Below are 20,071 nucleotides of genomic sequence, written 5' to 3'. Positions count from 1 at the left end.
TGGGCATAGTACTACCACAGAAACCACACTAGTTGTTAATGATCTTGTCAACGCCGTAGATGCTAAAAAGAGCTGTGCTGCCTTGTTCATTGACCTGTCAAAGGCGTTTGACACTGTTGATCATTCTGTTTTGCTGAAGAAATTATCAAGAATAGGCCTGGGATATACAGTCTGTTTATGGTTTCAGAATGATCTTAGCGACAGAACTCAGACCATCTCGAAAGATTAATCTGAATTTCTTGAGATTCAAAAAGGTATTTTCCTCAGGTTTCGATTTTGGGTAAATTATTGTTCACTTTGTATATTCATGACATAGGAAATGCTGTTAATACTTGTAACATTCATGTCTATACAGATGACACAGTTTTGTTTTCCTGTGCCACCTCAGCGCAGCAGGCCATTCATGAACTTCAGCATGAATTTGATTCAATTCAGAAATCACTTACAGATCTTAAATTCGTGGTAAATACAAGTAAAACCAAGCTCATGCTGTTCTCTAGGTCACAAAATGTTGACCCTGAGTACCTGCATATTTGCGCTATAAATGGAGCCCAACTTGAGATTGTTTCTCAATATAAGTACCTGGGTGTCTGGACTGATGACAAGTTATCCTTCGTAACACATACAAAATCTGACTAAGAAGCTAAGATCCAAGATTGTTTTTTATATAGAAATAAGTCATGCCTTGGTATTACAAATAGGAGAAAGATTGTTCAAACAAAACTTTTTGGTGATATTGCTTACATGCATGCGGCAACCTCTGCTTTAAAACCCTTGGACACAGTCTACCATCCAGCAATACGTTTTATCACTGGGGACAATTTTAGGACTCATCATTGCAGTCTGTATAAAAATGTGGGATGGACCTCTCTGTCTGTAAAAAGAGAGCCCCATTCTCTTTTATTTATTTACAAATCTGCAGAGTTCACTGCAGTTGGATGTGCTGGTGCCACTCAGTCCGTTAAATTGATTGATTGAGGACCTCTATGTAATTGAATGTGATTGCTTTTATTAAATGTTTATTTTTGTTTATTGTTTTATACACGTGTATGTTTTAATAGTCTGTTTTTTTTCTAATGTGTACAGGGCTCTCTTGTGAAATAGAGTTTTAATCTCAATGTGACTCCTTGATTAAATAAAGGTTAAATAAAACAAAAATCGGTGCCTTTTGTAATAAGCACCCATTCGGATACAATATACATTCGTTGTTCAGACACATCACAACAGTGAAATAAATAATGCATCTATCTTAAACATAGCAAGGCTTATCATTGGTTAAATTAGGGGTTTACGCCAGAATAATATTGAACATGTGTGATTTGAATAGCCCAACTTTTGAAATTGTGGATAAAAAATCTTCGCCTCCAAGAACTGTAGAGTGCTGCACTAAAGATCAAATCATCACCCTCTCTGCTATCGTCATGTAGGGTCTTGCGAAGGAATTTCGGGTAGCTAGCTATAAAGTGGTTTCACAACCATAGAGAATTGTAGAGGCCTCTAGTGGCCAAAAGACGTTTGAGTACGGGCAGCGCCATTGAGGGCTTCCACCATTTTAATGTAGTTAACCGGGTGAGACTTTCAACTTCATTCCCTCTTGGTGGGGTCATCAGGAGGGATCAGCTAATCGTGAAGAAGAAAATGTACTACTTTAAAATGGAGATTGCCAGCGCCATTGAGGCAATGATTTCACAGACGCTATAAGGTCAGATCCAAAAAGGAGTCCCCTATCTATCTCTATGTTCACAACAGCAGGCAGAGTTGCACACCAGCTGTGTCGGCCTCTGAACAATGGTTGTTTCACATAACAAAATGCGCGAATCGCAGGTTGTAAGGTGAGATACTTGGGGTTAGTAAAATTATCACAGCCCTTTAATTGCCACTCGTTACCTCGAATTATTCATCTGGTTCGGGTCACCCTTGTGAAATGCAAGGTGTAAAGTTAGCTTGATAGCTAGCTTATTCAAAACAATGACATTACTGTTAGCAGCTAACTTCCTGACTTGTGCAATACTTACCGGAAAATAACACCACCCGAGATAAAAACAAAAAAAAAAACTTGCCAACCTGACGTGGATTCAATAGGAATATAATACATCTTAATTCATCCATTTAATTGCAGGTTATTACTTTTAACGCACTGGCATTACGTTCATCAAATTGCATTTAGATGTCTAAAGCTTCAGATAAGTCTAATTATGTAATCAAATCAGAGCCAAGCCCTTTCTACAATTTAAATCAGACATGTTTTCTGCTCTGCATTTGAACTGCGCTCACTGATAATTAGACTAGTTGAAAGACAACGCCATCATATTGTGACTGAGGCAAGAGCCTTATGAGGACTCTTAGTACGCCTGTGTAATATAGCCCCATCCTATTAGTCTGTTGCCTAGCGTCGTGTTTAAGACTACCATGCTAGTTCTCTTTTCTCCTGCTGAATAATCCTAATGGTTTTGTTATAGTTGTGCCTCACAGGCGATGTATGGCATGCCTCCTGTTATGCTGTCAATTGTGTGTGGTTTCTGTGTGTCTCAGCTCTCAGAGGATCCAGTCAGTTAACACCAATGCAGAGCGTACCCTGGAGGGCTTCAAGGCCCATGCAGTCTTCCAGGAGATCACCAAGAAGCTGGAGGAGGTATCTTCATTCATTACTGTGTGCTATTTGTTTCAGGTGTCATGTATTGCAGTTAACGCTACAAACCCACATCCTGTTTTCACATGAAAATGCTTAGACCTCTTTTTGATCCTTTTCACAGAAAAGGTCACAAAAATATTGTGACCTCTGACCATTTCCTCCACAGTACAGCCATAGAATGAGGGTTCATTTTTTAGGTTGTTTTCAATAAAACATTACAATACGTTCGATTTGGCTGCTGGCGGGCAAGTAGACCCCCAGCTATATGTCATTTTAGAGAATTTGGCACTACATTCAACTGGCCTCACAACCGCAGACCACGTGTAACCACTCTAGCCCAGGACCTCCACATCTGTCTTCTTCACCTGTGGGATCGTCTGAGAAGAAGCAGTGCTGAGGAGTATTTCTGTCTGTAAAAAAAAAAAAAATCATTCTGATTGGCTGGGCCTGGCTCCCCAGTGAGTGGACCTGGTCCCAAGTGGGTTGGCCTATGCTTCCCCAGGCCCACCCATGACTGTGCCCCATCCCAGTCATGTGAAATCCAAAGATTAGGGCCAAATGAATTTATTTCAATTAAATGAATTCCTTCTATGAATCGTAACTTATTAAAGTATTTGAAATTGTTGGATGTTACGTTTATGTTTTTGTTCAATATACATGCTTTTCATGATCAGTAAACATCAATAATCATGTAATTTCACATATGTGAAGGTACCTATCCATTTGACATGTAGCTAGTTAAGCAAACCTCATTTAGCTTGCTTCGTCAGAGATTACAGAAGATTGCAAAGGAAAAGATTATCAGCTAACAGTACCACGGCAAATGCTCCCTTCTGCTGTAAGACCGTCAGAGCCCACAAAAGATGAGAAATGAACCTAAACCACTCATAGTTGTCAGGTGTAGGTCACTTTTATTTTCTATCACTAATTGTTTCAGATGGACTACATATTTATTAATTGGATGGTTCTCCCATTGATCAGGTTCCCACCTAAAAATATCTGGGCATTTCGATTGACTAAGATAATGTTTAAAAATATATGGATGAGCTAGTTAACAAGATGAGATTTAAAGGGGGCTTCTTTTTTAGAAATGAATCTTGACTCCCTAAATAGCAGGAAGCAGATTGTACAGCCAGCATTCCTACCAGTTCTTGATTATGGTGTCACAATTTACCAGATTGCAGCAGAAAGAGACCCTGGTCTCAATGGTGACTCAATGTTTAAATAAAGTAAAAAAATAAATATATATATACAAAAATATACAATTAATGGTGGCCAATATTGAGAGATCTCATAAGGCTACCCTCACATATCTGATCATTGATCATGAAAGACATGCAATTACTTGCTGTATAACTGATTATCTAAATGTGCGCCATTGATTTGCATAGAATAATCAGAAATGTGTAGGTCTGGCCATGCTCTTTAAGAGGTGATGATATTACAACCAAATAGTTAACATTGATTTAAGTTCCTTGAAAACGGCACTCAGTTGTCAATGGTTTAAGCAGAGCTGTGGGTCTCCTTGCTCACAAGCAGGCAAATCCAACACGCTACACCTTATTGTGACGTTACATTGGAAATGACCTATTGATCTTTCGACTTTGACTGTAGCACACTTGGGTTCATTCCCGGAAACAGGTGTTTTCCCTCATCATACAATAACAAGGTTTCCATCCATGTCGGATAAAAAAAAAATAATGACAGGCCTGATGTTGACAAAACACAATACGCTAGACACGGTGGGATATTTTTCTGTCGGTGCAATTATGCGAGAAATGCATTTATGCGCAAATATTGATATAAAACCCTACCGAAGTAAACTTGAAGTCACGTGATGACATGTTGCGTGGTCTTCCCAGTACCACTCATCGGGAAAGCATGCAGTTTATTAGGCTACATATAAAATAAGTTATGATGAACTTCACAGGGTGGTGAAAGTGCAAGGCAATGAGCTTGATGCTCCTTTCCAATAAATATCGAGGGTCTTATTCTGGTGACATGATCTTCGATGCTTGGCTGCCATATGACAAAATAATATTGCTATTTTGTCCATAATAATCTCATCATGGATGTTATACTTGCGCTCTTGGCTAGAACGCATGTGCCGATACCGGAGTGGGCACACTTGCTATAAAACGCAACATAGAGTTGAAAATGTGATGGAAACCCATTTTAACTAGTATTTTTTTTATTCAGTACATGGGAATTTTCTCACAAAATATATTTTTTATGTGCACTACATCATCAAGCACAGTCTCAAGCAACAAGTCAATTTGATGGAAACAAATCTCTGGTGGGAAAATGCACATTGTTTTTTTTGCGGAGTTTAGAATACTCTCAATCTGTCACCAATTGGATGGAAATCTAGCTCATGATATAAGTTGTTATGCTGTTTGAATCAATCAGATAAATGGTTCTGCACTCTAAAGTTGTGTGTTCATTTGCAGCTGCTCTGCTTCTGACCTCACTACTATAAACATCACAAGCTGGATGATGACAGAACTCTCTCTCCCTCTGTCACTCTTTCACTTTTCTCTTTCTCTCTTTTCTCCCTCTTTCTCTCTCTCGCCTTAACTCAGCCTAGCCAGCAGTGAACAGCAGTCTGTCCAAAATACACGACTAGATGTCTATTATACATAGAGTACCAGTCAAAGGTTTGGACACACCTACTTATACACATGGAATCAAGTAGTAACCAAAAAATCCAAATATATTTTATATTTGAGATTCTTCAAAGTAGCCACCCCTTTGCCTTGATAACAGCTTTGCATTCTCTCAACCAGCTTCATGAGGTAGGCATCTGGAATGCTTTTCCAACAGTCTTGAAGGAGTACCCTCATATGCTGAGCACTTGTTGGCTGCTTTTCCTTCACTCTGCGGTCCAACTCATCCCAAACTATCTCAATTGGGGCAGGTGATTGTGGAGGCCAAGTCATCTGATGCAGCACTCCATCACCCACCTTGGTCAAATAGCCCTTACACAGCCTGGAGGTGTGTCTTGGGTCATTGTCATGTTGAAAAACAAATGATTGTCCCGCTAATCGCAAACCAGATGAGATGGCGTATCACTGCAGAATGCTGTGGTAGCCATGCTGGTTAAGATTGCCTTGAATTCTACATTTATTACAGACAGTGTCACCAGCACCATCACACCTCCTCCTTCATGCTTCACGGTGGGAACCATACATGCGGAGATCATCCGTTCACCTGCTCTGAATCTCACAAAGACACGGATGTTGTATCCAAAAATCTCACATTTCGACTCATCAGACCACAGGACTGATTTTCACCGGTCTAATGTCCATTGCTTGTGTTTCTTGGCCCAAGCCAGTCTCTTCTTCCTATTGGTGTCCTTTAACAGTGGTTTATTTGTAGCAATTCAACCGTGAAGGCCTGATTCACGCAGTCTCCTCTGAACAGTTGATGTTGAGATGTGTTTGTTAATTGAACTCTGTGAAGCATTTATTTGGCTTGCGATTTCTGAGGCTGGTAACTCTAATGAACAATTCCTCTGCAGCAGAGGAAACTCTGGGTCTTCCTTTCCTGTGGCGGTCCTCATGAGAGCCAGTTTCATCATAGTGCTTGCTGGTTTTTGCAAATGCACTTGAAGAAACTTTTAAAGTTCTTGAAATGTTCTGTATTGACTGACCTTCATGACCTTCATGTCTTAAAGTAATGATGGATTGTTGTTTTTGTTTGCTTATTTGAGCTGTTCTTGCCATAATATGGACTTGGTCTTTTACCAAATAGGGCTATCTTCTGTGTACCATCCCTACCATGTCACAACACTACTGATTGACTGAAACAAATGAACTTCTAACAAGGCATACCTGTTAATTGAAATGCATTCCATGTGCTGGTTGAGAGAATGCCAAGAGAGGGCAAAGCTGTCATCAAGGAAATGGTGGCTACTACTAAAATATATTTAGATTTGTTTAACACTTTTTTTTTTGGTTACTACATGTGTTATTTCATAGTTTTGATGTCTTTACTATTATTCTACAATGTAGAAAATAGTACAAATAAAGAAAACCCTTGAATGAGTAGGTGTCAACTTTTGACTGGTACTGTATATAGACAGGATTAAATGTAACGAAACTAGTCTGCAACTCTTTCGACTCTGGATGTGTGACATCATCTCCACTCAAGGAGGTTTTCCTCTGTTGTCCTACTTTTAGATTTTCCATCCTTGTGTAAGTCTGTCTGGCAGCAGTGGTGCGGTGCTCTCTGGTTCCCATTAGGATCTTTCTCTGTGTTTTGGCATTATGTTATTCCACTGCTATGTATCTGATTATCCACAGAATAATACAATATTACAGGGGAAAAAAAATCCTTGTTAGACATGTTCAGAAAATAGTTGTCCAGTAGCCTAATTGATCGTTAATGTAAGAGTAGCATGTCTGTGTTTTCAGTGTGGTTTCAGTGAATGATTTGTTATTTTATTGATTTTATAAAGCACATGGATAAAAAAAGATTGTTTAACTGGATGTGAAATGTTTTGTTTAGGTGAATAAGAAATATTTTGTGTCCTTCGTCTTTGGACATGACGATATAAACAGCTTTTGTTATTGATGAACACAGTACTTATTATCCTAATTGTTATGACTACCTTGTATTTCTCTGTAGGATGGGGAGTCATTTGTGAAGAAGATTGGAGGGGTGTTTTCCTTTAAGGTGAAGGATGGTCCGGATGGTCAGGAAGCGACCTGGATAGTGGACGTGAAGAATGGCAAGGGTTGCGTTCACAATGACACAGGTAAGAACAGCAAGGGCCGCATCCACAACGACAGGTCAGAATTAGTGGTTTGGTCCACATTGAGAGTGAGAATGTAAATGAGCTGAATTCACAAAGAAACGTGTGGAGGGGAAATATCTAGTTGTATTTTCACAGGCTGTATCATGATTTTTGTGGTTTTCAATGTACAGTATTTTATGATCAATAAACAAGTGTTTTTTTTCTCTCGCTGTAATTCTCTCTTCCTTCATCTACCCTTCCTCTCCTTTGACCCCTTTCTAGCAAAGAAAGCAGACTGCACCATTTCCATGTCAGATGCAGACCTGCTGGCCTTGATGACAGGGAAAATGAACCCACAGACAGTAAGTATTTCATGGTTATAACCTTGCACATGGACCTCACCAGGACCTGACTTTTGGGGCTTTAGCCCAAATGATTTTGGGTCAGCCCCGAAACTTTTGCTCTGCTGCGATGGTGTAAAAAAAGAAAAAAATGGTTGTCAACTGAATGCAGCATTTAGTTTGTAGAGCTGTGGTAACGTGAAACTCCCGAAGTTATTCAACCATTATAAACAAGGGTGTAGTGCTGCCGGTGAGCAGCGGAGGGACGTTCTGCCACTTCTCAGAATGGTGTGGTGTCTCTTAAGATCACTTAATGATTAATATGTATTCTACACAGCAAACCAACTATAATAGCATAGATAATGTCAGGCTACTGTTAGACCAAAAACACCATGTCATTTCTTATGACAATTTAGGATGATTGTGCTGAAATGTTGCTTTTCTTCTCCACCATAGGTCAGTCAATGGTTAATTGTGAAATAAGGTATGCTAGGTAACAAGCTTCACTGATTGACTGACTTCATAGACTCTTGCTATGGGGCCCAGCAGATCTTTATTATCCTGGTCCCAGACCCGTTTGTGCTGTTTGTCATGACAACCACCATATATAGGACTTGGCCGGACAGCAGAAACAGATCTGGGAACAGGTTAAGTCTTCATGGCTCCTTTAGAAGTGGTTTCCTTCTTCCTTGGCCCCCATGCACACCTGTTTGTCCATCCATTAAAGGGACCTGGGGGGGAAAAGGCAAAGGTATTTGTATTGGATCCCCATATTTGTTATGGATCCCCATTAGTTCCTGCCAAGGCAGCAGCTACTCTTCCTGGGGTCCAGCAAAATTAAGGCAGTTTATACAATTTTTTTAATCATTACATTCACAGATTTCACAACACCCTGTGTGCCCTGAGGCCCCTACTCCACCACTACCACATATCTACAGTATCCATGTGTGCGTATGTTATCGTGTGTGTATGCATATGTCTGTGCCTATGTTTGTGTTGCTTCACAGTCCCTGCTGTTCCATAAGGTGTATTTGTATCTGTTTTTAAAAAATCTAATTTTACTGATTGCATCGATTACTTGATGTGGAATATAGTTCCATGTAGTCATGGCTCTATGTAGTACTGTGCATAGAACTCTCATAGTCTGTCATCGAGTTGGGGACTGTGAAGAGACCTCTTGTGGGGTATGCATGGGTGTCCGAGCTGTGCGCCAGTAGTTCAAACAGACAGCTCGGTACATTCAATATGTCAATACCTCTCATAAATACAAGCAGTGATGAAGTCAATCTCTCCTCCACTTTCAGCCAGGAGAGATTGACATGCATATTATTATTAGCCCTCTGTGTACATCCAAGGGCCAGCCACGCTGCCATGTTCTGAGCCAATTGCAATTTTCCTAAGTCCCTTTTTGTGGCACCTGACCACATGACTCAACAGTAGTCCAGGTGTGACAAGACTATGGCCTGTAGGACCTGCCTTCTTGATAGTGTTGTTAAGAAGGCTGAGCATCGCTTTATTATGGACATACTTCTCCACATTCTTAGCTACTGTTAAATTAATATGTTTTGGCCATGACAGTTTACAATCCATGGTTACTCTAAGCAGTTTAGTCATCTCAACTTGCTCAATTTCCACATTATTTATTAGAAGATTTAGTTGAGGTTTATGGTTTAGTGAATGTTTTGTCCCACATACAATTCTTTCAGTTTTAGAAATATTTAGGACTAACTTATTCCTTGCAGTCCACTCTGAAACTAACTGCAACTCTTTAAGTGTTGCAGTAATATCAGTCGCTGTAGTAGCTGACATGAATAGTGTTGAGTCATCGCATACAGACACAAAAGAAGACCCTCTGTTCTACTGGGTTCCCAGAGGAACAGACAGGGCATGAGCCTCCTGACAAGTGCTCAACTTAAAAGAGCCTATTACCCTTATTGTTTCGGTAATTGGGACATGTTCTGTAATAAAAAATAATGGGTTCAATATGAGTAAGGCTGCAGTCAACGTCTGGTTAATGTCCATGTTATTTTACTTTTCATTTGCTCGGTATGTGTTATTGAGTGGAATTTATTTTACCATGTTGTAGTATGCAAACTCAGCTCGTATTTTGTTGCCTTGCGCTGTATGTATGGTCAGTTCATAGTGACCTTCATTGTACAATGATGTCATACTTGTTACTATTCTCTATTATTATTTTCCAGAAGGTTGTTTTGACCATGAGTCTATTTCTTCTTCTTCTATGCTCGGTTTATACAAGGCCTCTTTTATAACAGAGGATATGTGTCTTTGGAACTAAGGACACCTTCAAGGCTTCTGTTACCATGTGTCCGTTGAGTTCTGTACTCGCTTTAGTTTCTTTTCATACAAATGTCAAGACTCAGTCATGATTTCCATCCTACAAGCGGAATGTGGGGGACAGAGTCACTGTGCCACTGCTGGCTGCCACACATGACACAGTCAGTCCTCAGCCCTCCTTTAAGCCCATCTGGTCTGTAGAGCCTCCTCTTCCTGCTCCTCCTCCTGCTGTCCCACTTTCCACTCTGACATTAATCTCCACTTTAACTCTTTAAACCAGGCAGGAGCACACACTACTGGAGTGAAACGCAGAATCAGGAGTAATTTCCATTCGTGTTGTTTTCCAACCAGCTCTAGAATACTATTTCCCTGCTTTGTTGACTGCAGGGGGATTTACTTTCCACAAAATGGAGTCCCCCTGCACTTTGACGAAGGGGCTGCACTTTGACAAAGAATAGTTTGGAGAGATGAATTGTGTGTGCAAGATACAGTTGAAGTCGGAAGTTTACATACACTTAGGTTGGAGTCATTAAAACTTGTTTTTCAACCACTCTACAAATTTCTTGTTAACAAACTATAGTTTTGGCAAGTCGGTTAGGGCATCTACTTTGTGCATGACACTAGTAATTTTTCAATCAATTGTTTACAGACAGATTATTTCACTTAACTCACTGTGTCGCAATTCCAGTGGGTCAGAAGTTTACATACACTAAGTTGACTGTGCCTTTAAACAGCTTGGAAAATTGGCTTCTAAATGGCTTTAGAAGAATCTGATTGACATCTTTTGAGTCAATTGTAGGTGTACCTGTGGATGTATTTCAAGGCCTACCTTCAAACTCAGTGCCTCTTTGCTTGACATCATGGGAAAATCAAAAGAAATCAGCCAAGACCTCAGAAAGATAATTGTAGAACTCCACAAGTCTGGTTCATCCTTGGGAGCAATTTCCAAACGCCTGAAGGTACCACGTTCATCTGTACAAACAATAGTACGCAAGTATAAACACCACGGGACCACGCAGCCGTCAAACCGCTCAGGAAGGAGACGCGTTCTGTCTACTAGAGGTGAAGGTACTTTGGTGGGAAAAGTGCAAATCAATTCCAGAACAACAGCAAAGGACCTTGTGAAGATGCTGGAGGAAACATGTGCAAAGGTATCTATATCCACAGTAAAACGACTCCCATATCGACATAACCTGAAAGGCTGCTCAGCAAGGAAAAAAACACTGCTCCAAAACCGCCATTAAAAAAGGTGGTTTGCAACTGCACATGGAGACAAAGATCGTAGTTGTTTGAGAAATGTCCTCTGGTCTGATGAATCAAAAATAGAACTGTTTGGCCGTAATGACTATCATTGTGTTTGGAGGAAAAAGGGGAAGGCTTGCAAGCCAAAGAACACCATCCCAACCATGAAGCATGGGGGTGGCAGCATCATGTTGTTTGGGTGCTTTGCTGCAGGAGGGACTCTTGCACTTCACAAAATAGATGACATAATGATGAGGGAAAATTATGTGGATATATTGAAGCAACATCTCAAGACATCAGTCAGGAAGTTAAAGCTTGGTCGTAAATGGGTCTTCCAAATGGACAATGACCCCAAGCATACTTGCAAAGTCAAGGTATTGGAGTGGCCATCACAAAGCCCTGACCTCAAACACATAGAAAATTTGTGGGCAGAACTGAAAAAGCGTCTGCGAGCAAGGAGGCCTACAAATCTGACTCAGTTACACCCGCTCTGTCAGGAGGAATGGGCCAAAATTCACCCAACTTATTGTGGGAAGCTTGTGGAAGCCTACCCGAAACGTTTGACCCAAGTGAAACAATTTTAAGGCAATGCAACCAAATACTAATTGAGTGTATTTGAACTTCTGACCCACTGAGAATGTAATGAAAGAAATAAAAGCTGAAATAATTCTCTCTACTATTATTCTGACATTTCACATTCTTAAAATGAAGTGGTGATGCTAACTGACCTAAGGCAGGGAATTTTTATTGGGATTAAATGTCAGGAATTGTGAAAACTGAGTGAAAATGTATTTGGCTAAGGTGTATGTAAACTTCCGACTTCAACTGTATATATTTTTTCTGTGTAGGTCAGGGGAGCTCTACCGAGCTAACATATGGAATTGATTTAAATGTTCATACCCTGGATCATTTGGCTAATTGATTTAGAATATTAGGACCCCTTTAGGTATAACATACAGTACCAGTCAAACGTTTGGACACACCTACACATTCCAGAGTTTTTCTTTATTTTTTACTATTTTCTACATTGTAGAATAATAGTAAAGACTTAAAACTATGAAATAATGCAATAGGAATCTTGTAGTAACTGAAAGTGTTAAACAAACCAAAATATATTTTATAATTGATATTCTTCAATATAGCCACTCTTTGCCTTGACTACAGCGTTGCACTCTCTTGGCTTTCTCTCAACCAGCTTCATGCGCTAGTCACCTGGAATGCATTTCAATTAACAGGTGTGCCTTGTTAAGTTAATTTGTGGCATTTCTTTCCTTCTTAATGTGTTTAAGCCAGTCAGTTGTGTAGAGGTGGTATACAGAAGATAGCCCTATTTGGTAATTGACCAAGTCCATATTATCACAAGAACAGCTCAAATAAGCAAAGAGAAATGACAGTCCCTCATTACTATATGACATGAAGGTCAGTCAATCTGGAAAATTTCAATAACTTTTGAAAGTTTCTTCAAGTGCAGTCGCAAAAACCATCAAGCGCTATTATGAAACTGGCTCTCATGAGGACCGACACGGGAAAGGACGACCCAGAGTTACATATACTGCAGAGGAATTGTTCATTACTTTACCTTAGATTGTGAAGCATTTATTTGGGCTGCAGAGTTCAAGTAACAGACACGTCTCAACATCAACTTTTCAGAGACTGCGTGAATCAGGCCTTCATGGTCAAATTGCTGCAAAGAAACCACTGTTAAAGGACACCAATAATAAGAAGAGACATGCGCGGGCCAAGAAACACAAGCAATGGACATTAGACCAATGAAAATATGTCCTTTGGTCTGATGAGTCCAAATTTGAGATTTTTAGTTCAAACCGCTGTGTTTTTGTGAGAAGCAGAGTAGGTGAACGGATGATCTCCGCATGTGTGGTTCCCACCGTGAAGCATGGAGGAGGAGGAGGAGGTGTGGGGGTACTTTGCTGGTGACACTGTGATTTATTTAGAATTCAATAATGCACACTTAATCAGCATGGCTACTACAGCATTCTGCAGCGATACGCCACCCCATCTGGTTTGCACTTAGTAGGACTATCATTTGTTTTTCAGCAGGACAATGAACCCAAACACACCTCCAGCCTGTGTAAGGGCTATTTGACCAAGAAGGAGGGTGATGGTGCTGCATCAGATGACCTGGCCCCCACAATCACCTCAACCCAATTGAGATGGTTTGGGATGAGTTGGACCGTAGAGTGAAGGAAAAGCAGCCAACAAGTGCTCAGCATATGTGGGTACTCCTTCAAGATTGTTGGAAAAGCATTCCAGGTAACTACCTCATGAAGCTGGTTGAGATAATGCAAAGGCTGTCATCAAGGCAAAGGTTGGCTACTTTGAGGACTCTCAAATATAAAATATATTTTGATTTGTTTAACTAAATAAATAAAGGAAAACCCTTGAATGAGTAAGTGTGTCTAAAATGTTGACTGGTACTGTATATATATTTGTTTTTTAAGTATTTAAGTTCCCATAGAAATACATTGAATACCACATTCATAAATAGCAAAAAAGACAGTATTAAAAGAAATCATAATCTGTAGGAGATATAAGAAAGCTCAGGAAAATATCCTTGTTGTTTTGGACACATTTAACCGCTTATTTTTGTTGCCACAAAACTACCTCCGTATTTCCATGAATTTGTATGCATTACCATCAGACGAGTCCTGTGCCACTTGTGGGTGAACACCATCGGGTTTGTGAGAGTCATCTTTCCATTGTGTTCATATTAGTTTGTAAGCCAAACCGTTCGGACTCTGCAGACATTTCCCTGAGAAGACCGATTTTTCAGGATGTCTCATGATCTGACAAACACCGCTGTAGCTCGGTCACCTTCCACCGCCGATGCGGAAGGCCGATGCGGAAGGCCGACATAGCTGAAAACTGTAGTTCTGATTAAAGAAGCAATAAAACTGTCCTTCTTTTGACTAGTTGAGCACCGGGTCCTCCCACTCCTGTTTCTTTTCTGGTTAGAGCCAGTTGGCGCTGTTCTGTGAAGGGTGTATTTACGAGATCGATTTACGAGATCTTCAGTTTCTCAGAACAAGAATAGACTGATGAGTTCCAGAAGAAAGTCCTTTGTTTCTGGCCATTTTGAGCCTGTAATCGAACCCACAAATGCTGATGCTCCAGATACTCAACTACTCTAAAGAAGGCCAGTTTTATTGCTTCTTAAATCAGAACAACCGTTTTCTGCTGTGGTAACATAATTGCAAAAGGGTTTTCTAATGATCAATTAGCCTTTTAAAATGATAAACTTGGATTAGCTAACACAACGTGCCATTGGAACACAGGAGTGATGGTTGCCGATAAAGGGCCTCTGTAAAATGGGCCTCTGTAAAAATCAGCCGTTTCCAGCTACAATAGTCATTTGCAACATTAACAATGTCTGCGCTGTATTTCTGATACAGGGTCTCCAGGAAATCACAGACTGCAAAAAGATAACCAGCCTCGTCACGGACACCGACGTCACGCTTCCAGACAAACTAAACACCTTCTTTGTCCGCTTTGAGGATAATATAGTGCCACCGTCGCAGTCCGCTAACAAGGACTGTGGCCTCTCCTTCTCCTTCTCCTTCCCAAACCGGTCCACAGACGATTTAATCGCCATCACACTGGTGCTTCAACAAATTACTGAGTAAAGGGTCTGAATCCTTATGTAAATGTCATATTTCATTTTTTTTTATACATTTGCAAAAATGTCTCAACCTTTTTTTGCTTTGTCACTATGGGGTATTGTGTGTGTGTGTGTGTGTGTATTGATGAGGGGGAAAACTATTTGATCCGTTTTAGAATAAGGATGTAACGTTACAAAATGTGAAAAAGTTAAGGGGTCAGAATACTTTCTGAATGCACTGTATAGTTTTCTGTGCTCGAGGGCAACGGTGTCTAAATGGAATTTGTATTTGTGGTCCTGACAACTGGACCTTTTTTGGAACACCATTATTTTTGTCTTAGAGATTTACTGTCAGGGCAAGTTTCTCACTCTCTGTTCTGGTACTAATGACTGACTCTCTCTTCTGATCCTCAGGCGTTCTTCCAGGGCAAGCTGAAGATCACAGGGAACATGGGAATGGCCATGAAGCTCCAGAGTCTGCAGCTCCAGCCAGGCAAAGCCAAGCTGTGAGGTAGAACCTGGGGTGAGGCAGAGGTTACCACCCTAGCGCTGGTCTAGGATCAGTGCTTCATATCACTATCCTAACCTTAACCACTAGGGGTTACAACAACAAACCTGGTCCAAGATCTGCACTAAGGGGTAACTTCTACATTTTCTGTAGCTCAACAGCAGCCCCCACCATCCAACTAGTAGTGTGAGGAGGGGGGGGGGGGGACGCACTGTAGGAGGAAACGATGGTAGTAGAGATGGAATGATGGATGGAGAGAAATACTGTTTTCAACATCTACCTCTCTTTCTCTGACCCCCTCTGTCTTTTTCTAATATATTAAGGACCAGAACACATTAGACTAGAGATATACCATAGGGGTGTAGTCTACTCTCTCCAACTGTGTAATTTTATATTTATTCAAACTGATTTATTATGACTCACAGAATATGTTTGTATGATGTCATTAATTGAATCATGCCCCTCCTGCGATTTCTCACCTTTTTCCTCTTAAGTTTCATGTGTGTATTGGTAATGGAAATACAATTGCTCTTGACAATTGGGACAGGATGAATCATGTCTTGTATGGTCTCAGAGCTGTGCAACACAGTAATTTCTCCCTAGTCAGCCTTTGAGAGATGAATGGATAAAACAGTGAAGTGCCTCTCAGGTGTGGAATATTCCCTGGTGTCATGAACAAGTGTAAAAAAATTGATACTGTCTCATAATATCAGCTTCATAATATCTAAAACAGGACTGAATGGCTGGACCACTGAATGTTACATTTACATTTTAGTCATTTAGCAGACACTCTTATCCAGAGCTTCTGTAGCTCAGTTGGTAGAGCATGGCGCTTGTAACGCCAGGGTAGTGGGTTCGATTCCCGGGATCACCCATACGTAGAATGTATGCACACATGACTGTAAGTCGCTTTGGATAAAAGCGTCTGCTAAATGGCATATATTATTATTATTATTATTATTATTATAGTGAGTGCATACAGTTCCCTACTCTGTTACTGTGTTACTTTCAGCCATGTTGTTATGACTCTGACCATCTGACCCACTGATGATGCTAAAGTGATTTCTACTAAATAAACTCTCTTACTAATAAACACTGAAATAGGTTTGATTCTCCCTCTTTAGAATTGGTTTACTCCTAGATAGGCATGAAGGGTTGGAGGGGGATAGATAGATAGAGGGAGCTACTGATTACAAAGTTTCATAATACCAGCCAACTGGGGCCATGCATAGTCCGGAGACTCTTTCTGGACTACTGCTGACCCTGTTTTCTAGGGGCCGAGGGAGGCAGTCTTTCTCTTTTACGGTTCCATGGTCATGGTAGATTTATGTTGAGGAAGGGGTAACCTAACGTAGCAGGAGTAAAATAAACACCTGAAACTAGATCCCCTACATACTGGTCTTGACGAGAAGGAAAAAAACTGTCAGGGGAGGTCCTCTTCCACACTGTTCAACCAATCCAGTAAATGTGGAGGAGGAGTTAAGATGGAGTGTCGCCTTGTTAACGTCCAAAACATCCATAGGCTCTTTACATTTCCCCTGAACTGGAATATCCGGTTGTTGGGGACGCACGCAGTAGAGGTTAAGGAATGGGAAACATTGATCAGATGTCTTAAAGTAAAGATTCACCAATTGAATGTTACGTTACCAATTGAATGTTTGAATGTTATGTTATTTTTGTGCATCTCTGGGCGGTGTTCTATCGATTCCCTGGGTCCTTTCATGTTTTCATGCCGTTGAAGCAGGGTGAAATTTGTCTGGCGTAGCATTAAGATTAAGCCGCTCTCACTACACTGGAAGTTAATAGGGATACGCCTTTTAGATCACCAAAACATCTATCATACATGTCAGATTTAAATACTGGATGATGTCATAACGCGGGAGGTTGTCTTCTCTCAAATGAGAGCCATTGATTATATTTTTGCAATATTCCTACCTGGAGAAATGTGTGATTTAACAGAGGGTCTAACGTATAACTATTTGTCTGACTCTTCAGTCCAGGGTGCATTGCGTGGTGGTGTTGCGAATGTCAGTCTCCACTCTGTGAGGAACATCGATCAGCAGGTTGAACATGGTGAGATTGGCGATTTTACAACTAACTACTTCACATGCTGATACTGACTTTGGTATTATTGTGTGTAGCCTTGTTTGCTAGTTAGCTACGTAGCTAGCGAGCCAGCCAACCAGCCAGCCCATAGAGAGAGCCGGTCTCTTCTGGGTCCAGCTTTCTTTAGTTGGACTAAAGAGTTGCGAAACTCACTTAGTATAGATACCAAATCAATGATTGTTTTTAGGGCTGTCAAATGTTTCATGTTTTGTAAAGTATTTTGCCTTTTAAGGGACTACATTATTTATAATGAGGAATACCTGGAGAGAATCTGACCTCCCTTCAGGGAAATCTATTTTTGACCCTACCCTCCATGAACGCTTGAAACGTGACCCTCCCCTATACCCAAAATAATAATTGAAACATAAAGTGGAGAGTGGAGAACATGCCTAATGTTTACCCTCACTCCTAAGACAGACCAGAGCCTTAGATATGCAATTTTAAAAACTGTTCTTCATTTTGGAAGCATTACATGGCAAAGTAGCCAGAAAGTTGTGGATTCGCCGACTACTGCGGACAAGGGTAGGGGTGACAATATATCCATTTTAGATTCATGCACTGCTTTTATTATCATCTTATTTGCGGTCTGTGAAAAACTAGCATTTTATGAATGCGTTTCATGCAATTCTACATGACTGTAGACAACAGAATCTTTTTTAATACCACAACAGAGCAACACTGGAGATGTTTAGATTTTTTACAGGCTGTTGTTAAAAAAGAGGATAGTCAAAGTTTGGAACAGTGCTGAAGTTGTCTACCAACTGTAAAAATGTAGCCCAACAGAACCTGTGACAACTGAATCATCTGATCATCATTGAATTCGAGAAAAAGACATTTGTTGTTTTAACACAGCAGCCGCATATCATCAGGTAGGGCTACATACACTCGTAACTTTTTTGAAATTGAGAAACTATAATTTCCAAATGTATGTTATTCCATGATATTGTTGTTACAAAATACATTTGTGTTGACTGTGATAAGGGCATGGGAATATAAGAGCATCTGCTAGACTAAATGAACAAACTAGGCATGCATAGCTCACCGCATGATCCTCAAGTTAGACTGGCCAAACTCGTGTTTCTAAAAGTGAATTCAAAGGCACTATATAATGACTGTAAGGCAGTTTTTGTTTCATTATTATTTAATTCGAAGTAACTATTTAAAAAATCTATAAATATTATAGTGGGCAAATGCGAAATGTATAGGTGTGTTTTTGAGGGGCTGTTGTGTTGTTGAAATGCTGAGCGCTTCTGCCAGCCTGTAGTGTCACAAATGCTTCACAATTGATTTTCCTAAATGGCAGGCTATAGCCTTGAAATAATACTATAGCCTAAATAATTCATTTTTGTTCCTTCTTTCTGGCTTGCTCCTGACTGATTTGGAGTTAGTATGTTGTAGTAGCTTGTTGAAATGTCAAACGTCAATTGATAGTGACAGAATCAAACATTACTTCCCAAGCACCCATGCGCTGTCCATCTCTGCAGTAGTCGCTTCATAGTAATGTCAGTTATGGAAATGACTAGAATATGGCTTATTGTGAGGTAAATAACTCCGATAAGTAGCTTCGTTATGGGCAATGAAACATATTGTTTATTAAAATCAATTATAGCAGTAGCAAGCTTACCTCCGGTCCTCCTTCCCATTTTCACGCTGTCCCTCTCAAACTGGACAGGACATCAGTAGGCCTAGTCCGTGCGCACAGATATTTCATTCTTTTGACAAATGTTTTTTTGTATTGTTTGAAGAAGCTTTTGACTCACCTCCTGAAGTGCCTCCGTACACAGCACAGTCATTGGTTAGGCAGCACAAAAAGGTTTACATCAGCAAGAGTAGGGCAGGCCAGGGCTCATGATTGGGAATGCTTTTCCATTGCGGTGTGTAATGCAGTGTAGCCTAGTTTTATATACACCATCCCAGCAGCACAAAAGATTTGGAAGGAAGAACATTTTCTTAGGAATATAACTTTGCTTTTTGCTTCTCCCAGCATGCTCTTCATATAGTCTATAGCCTGTAGTATAGGCTATGGATCATTTGATTGAGACTACACTAGGCACACTTGATATTGCTCACCCAGCAGAGAATCAGGGATGAGGGGCACACATCGAGATACTATAATAACCAACTAATTCTCAATCCCTGAGCAATACGACAATCAGTTACAGATTTCAAGACCCTTCCCTGGACTAAAAATAATAATACTAAACCCTCCCCCTGAGTGAAATTGATAAAGCATGACCCTTTTAGGTACAGAAACAATTGTGTACATTTTGACCGCTCCCTGAAGAGGGCTGTTTTTCTAGGCAGGGAGTGTGTCAAATGTTTTGTAACATTCATTTTTCAGGGTTAACTATAACCCACCTGTTTTTGAAATTGTTTTGATATTTTGTTTGAGTGATTAGGAAAATATGAAATAAAAAAAACAGCTTACTTTGCTCTTTCATTTTAGAAAAGTTGTGAAGTGGTGTCGGACAACAATTAAATATTTAAAATGTCAACTTTTAAGTACTCAAACATTTCTATTATCGTATTTGCATAAACAATGCTACTAATATTGTTTACTGTTTTAAATGTAGTAATTACAGAAATTGTACTC

The 20,071-nt window shown here is 40.2% G+C and overlaps 1 protein-coding gene across 2 annotated transcripts; it reads left to right on the top strand.

Annotated features, from left to right (window-relative positions):
* The first annotated feature begins 1,697 nt into the window (after window positions 1-1,697).
* On the top strand, window positions 1,698-16,473 carry LOC118393521 (sterol carrier protein 2-like). 2 transcript variants are annotated; one of them, XM_035786259.2, is made up of 6 exons: window positions 1,698-1,832; window positions 2,533-2,632; window positions 7,262-7,391; window positions 7,653-7,732; window positions 14,659-14,892; window positions 15,279-16,473. In XM_035786259.2, exons 1-5 carry the CDS (start codon window positions 1,789-1,791, stop codon window positions 14,887-14,889), a joined length of 585 nt encoding a protein of 194 aa, XP_035642152.1. In that variant the 5' UTR covers window positions 1,698-1,788; the 3' UTR covers window positions 14,890-14,892; window positions 15,279-16,473. The 2 variants fall into 2 exon arrangements, with proteins under 2 accessions (XP_035642152.1, XP_035642161.1); XM_035786268.2 differs by lacking the exon at window positions 14,659-14,892.
* The last annotated feature ends 3,598 nt before the right edge of the window (window positions 16,474-20,071 follow it).

This window comes from Oncorhynchus keta, chromosome 1 (genome assembly GCF_023373465.1).
Source record: "Oncorhynchus keta strain PuntledgeMale-10-30-2019 chromosome 1, Oket_V2, whole genome shotgun sequence".
In the NCBI taxonomy this organism is placed as follows: domain Eukaryota; kingdom Metazoa; phylum Chordata; class Actinopteri; order Salmoniformes; family Salmonidae; genus Oncorhynchus; species Oncorhynchus keta.
This window is presented reverse-complemented; position numbering and strand designations above follow the sequence as displayed.

What these genes read in the sequence shown, in the direction of transcription:
- LOC118393521 (XM_035786259.2), top strand. Translation starts at nt 1,789, where the DNA reads ATGGTTGTTTCACATAACAAAATGCGCGAATCGCAGGTTGTAAG. An exon ending in CGCGAATCGCAGGTTGTAAG is followed by an intron (nt 1,833 to 2,532) that starts GTGAGATACTTG and finishes TGTGTGTCTCAG; the next exon opens with CTCTCAGAGGATCCAGTCAG. An exon ending in TCACCAAGAAGCTGGAGGAG is followed by an intron (nt 2,633 to 7,261) that starts GTATCTTCATTC and finishes ATTTCTCTGTAG; the next exon opens with GATGGGGAGTCATTTGTGAA.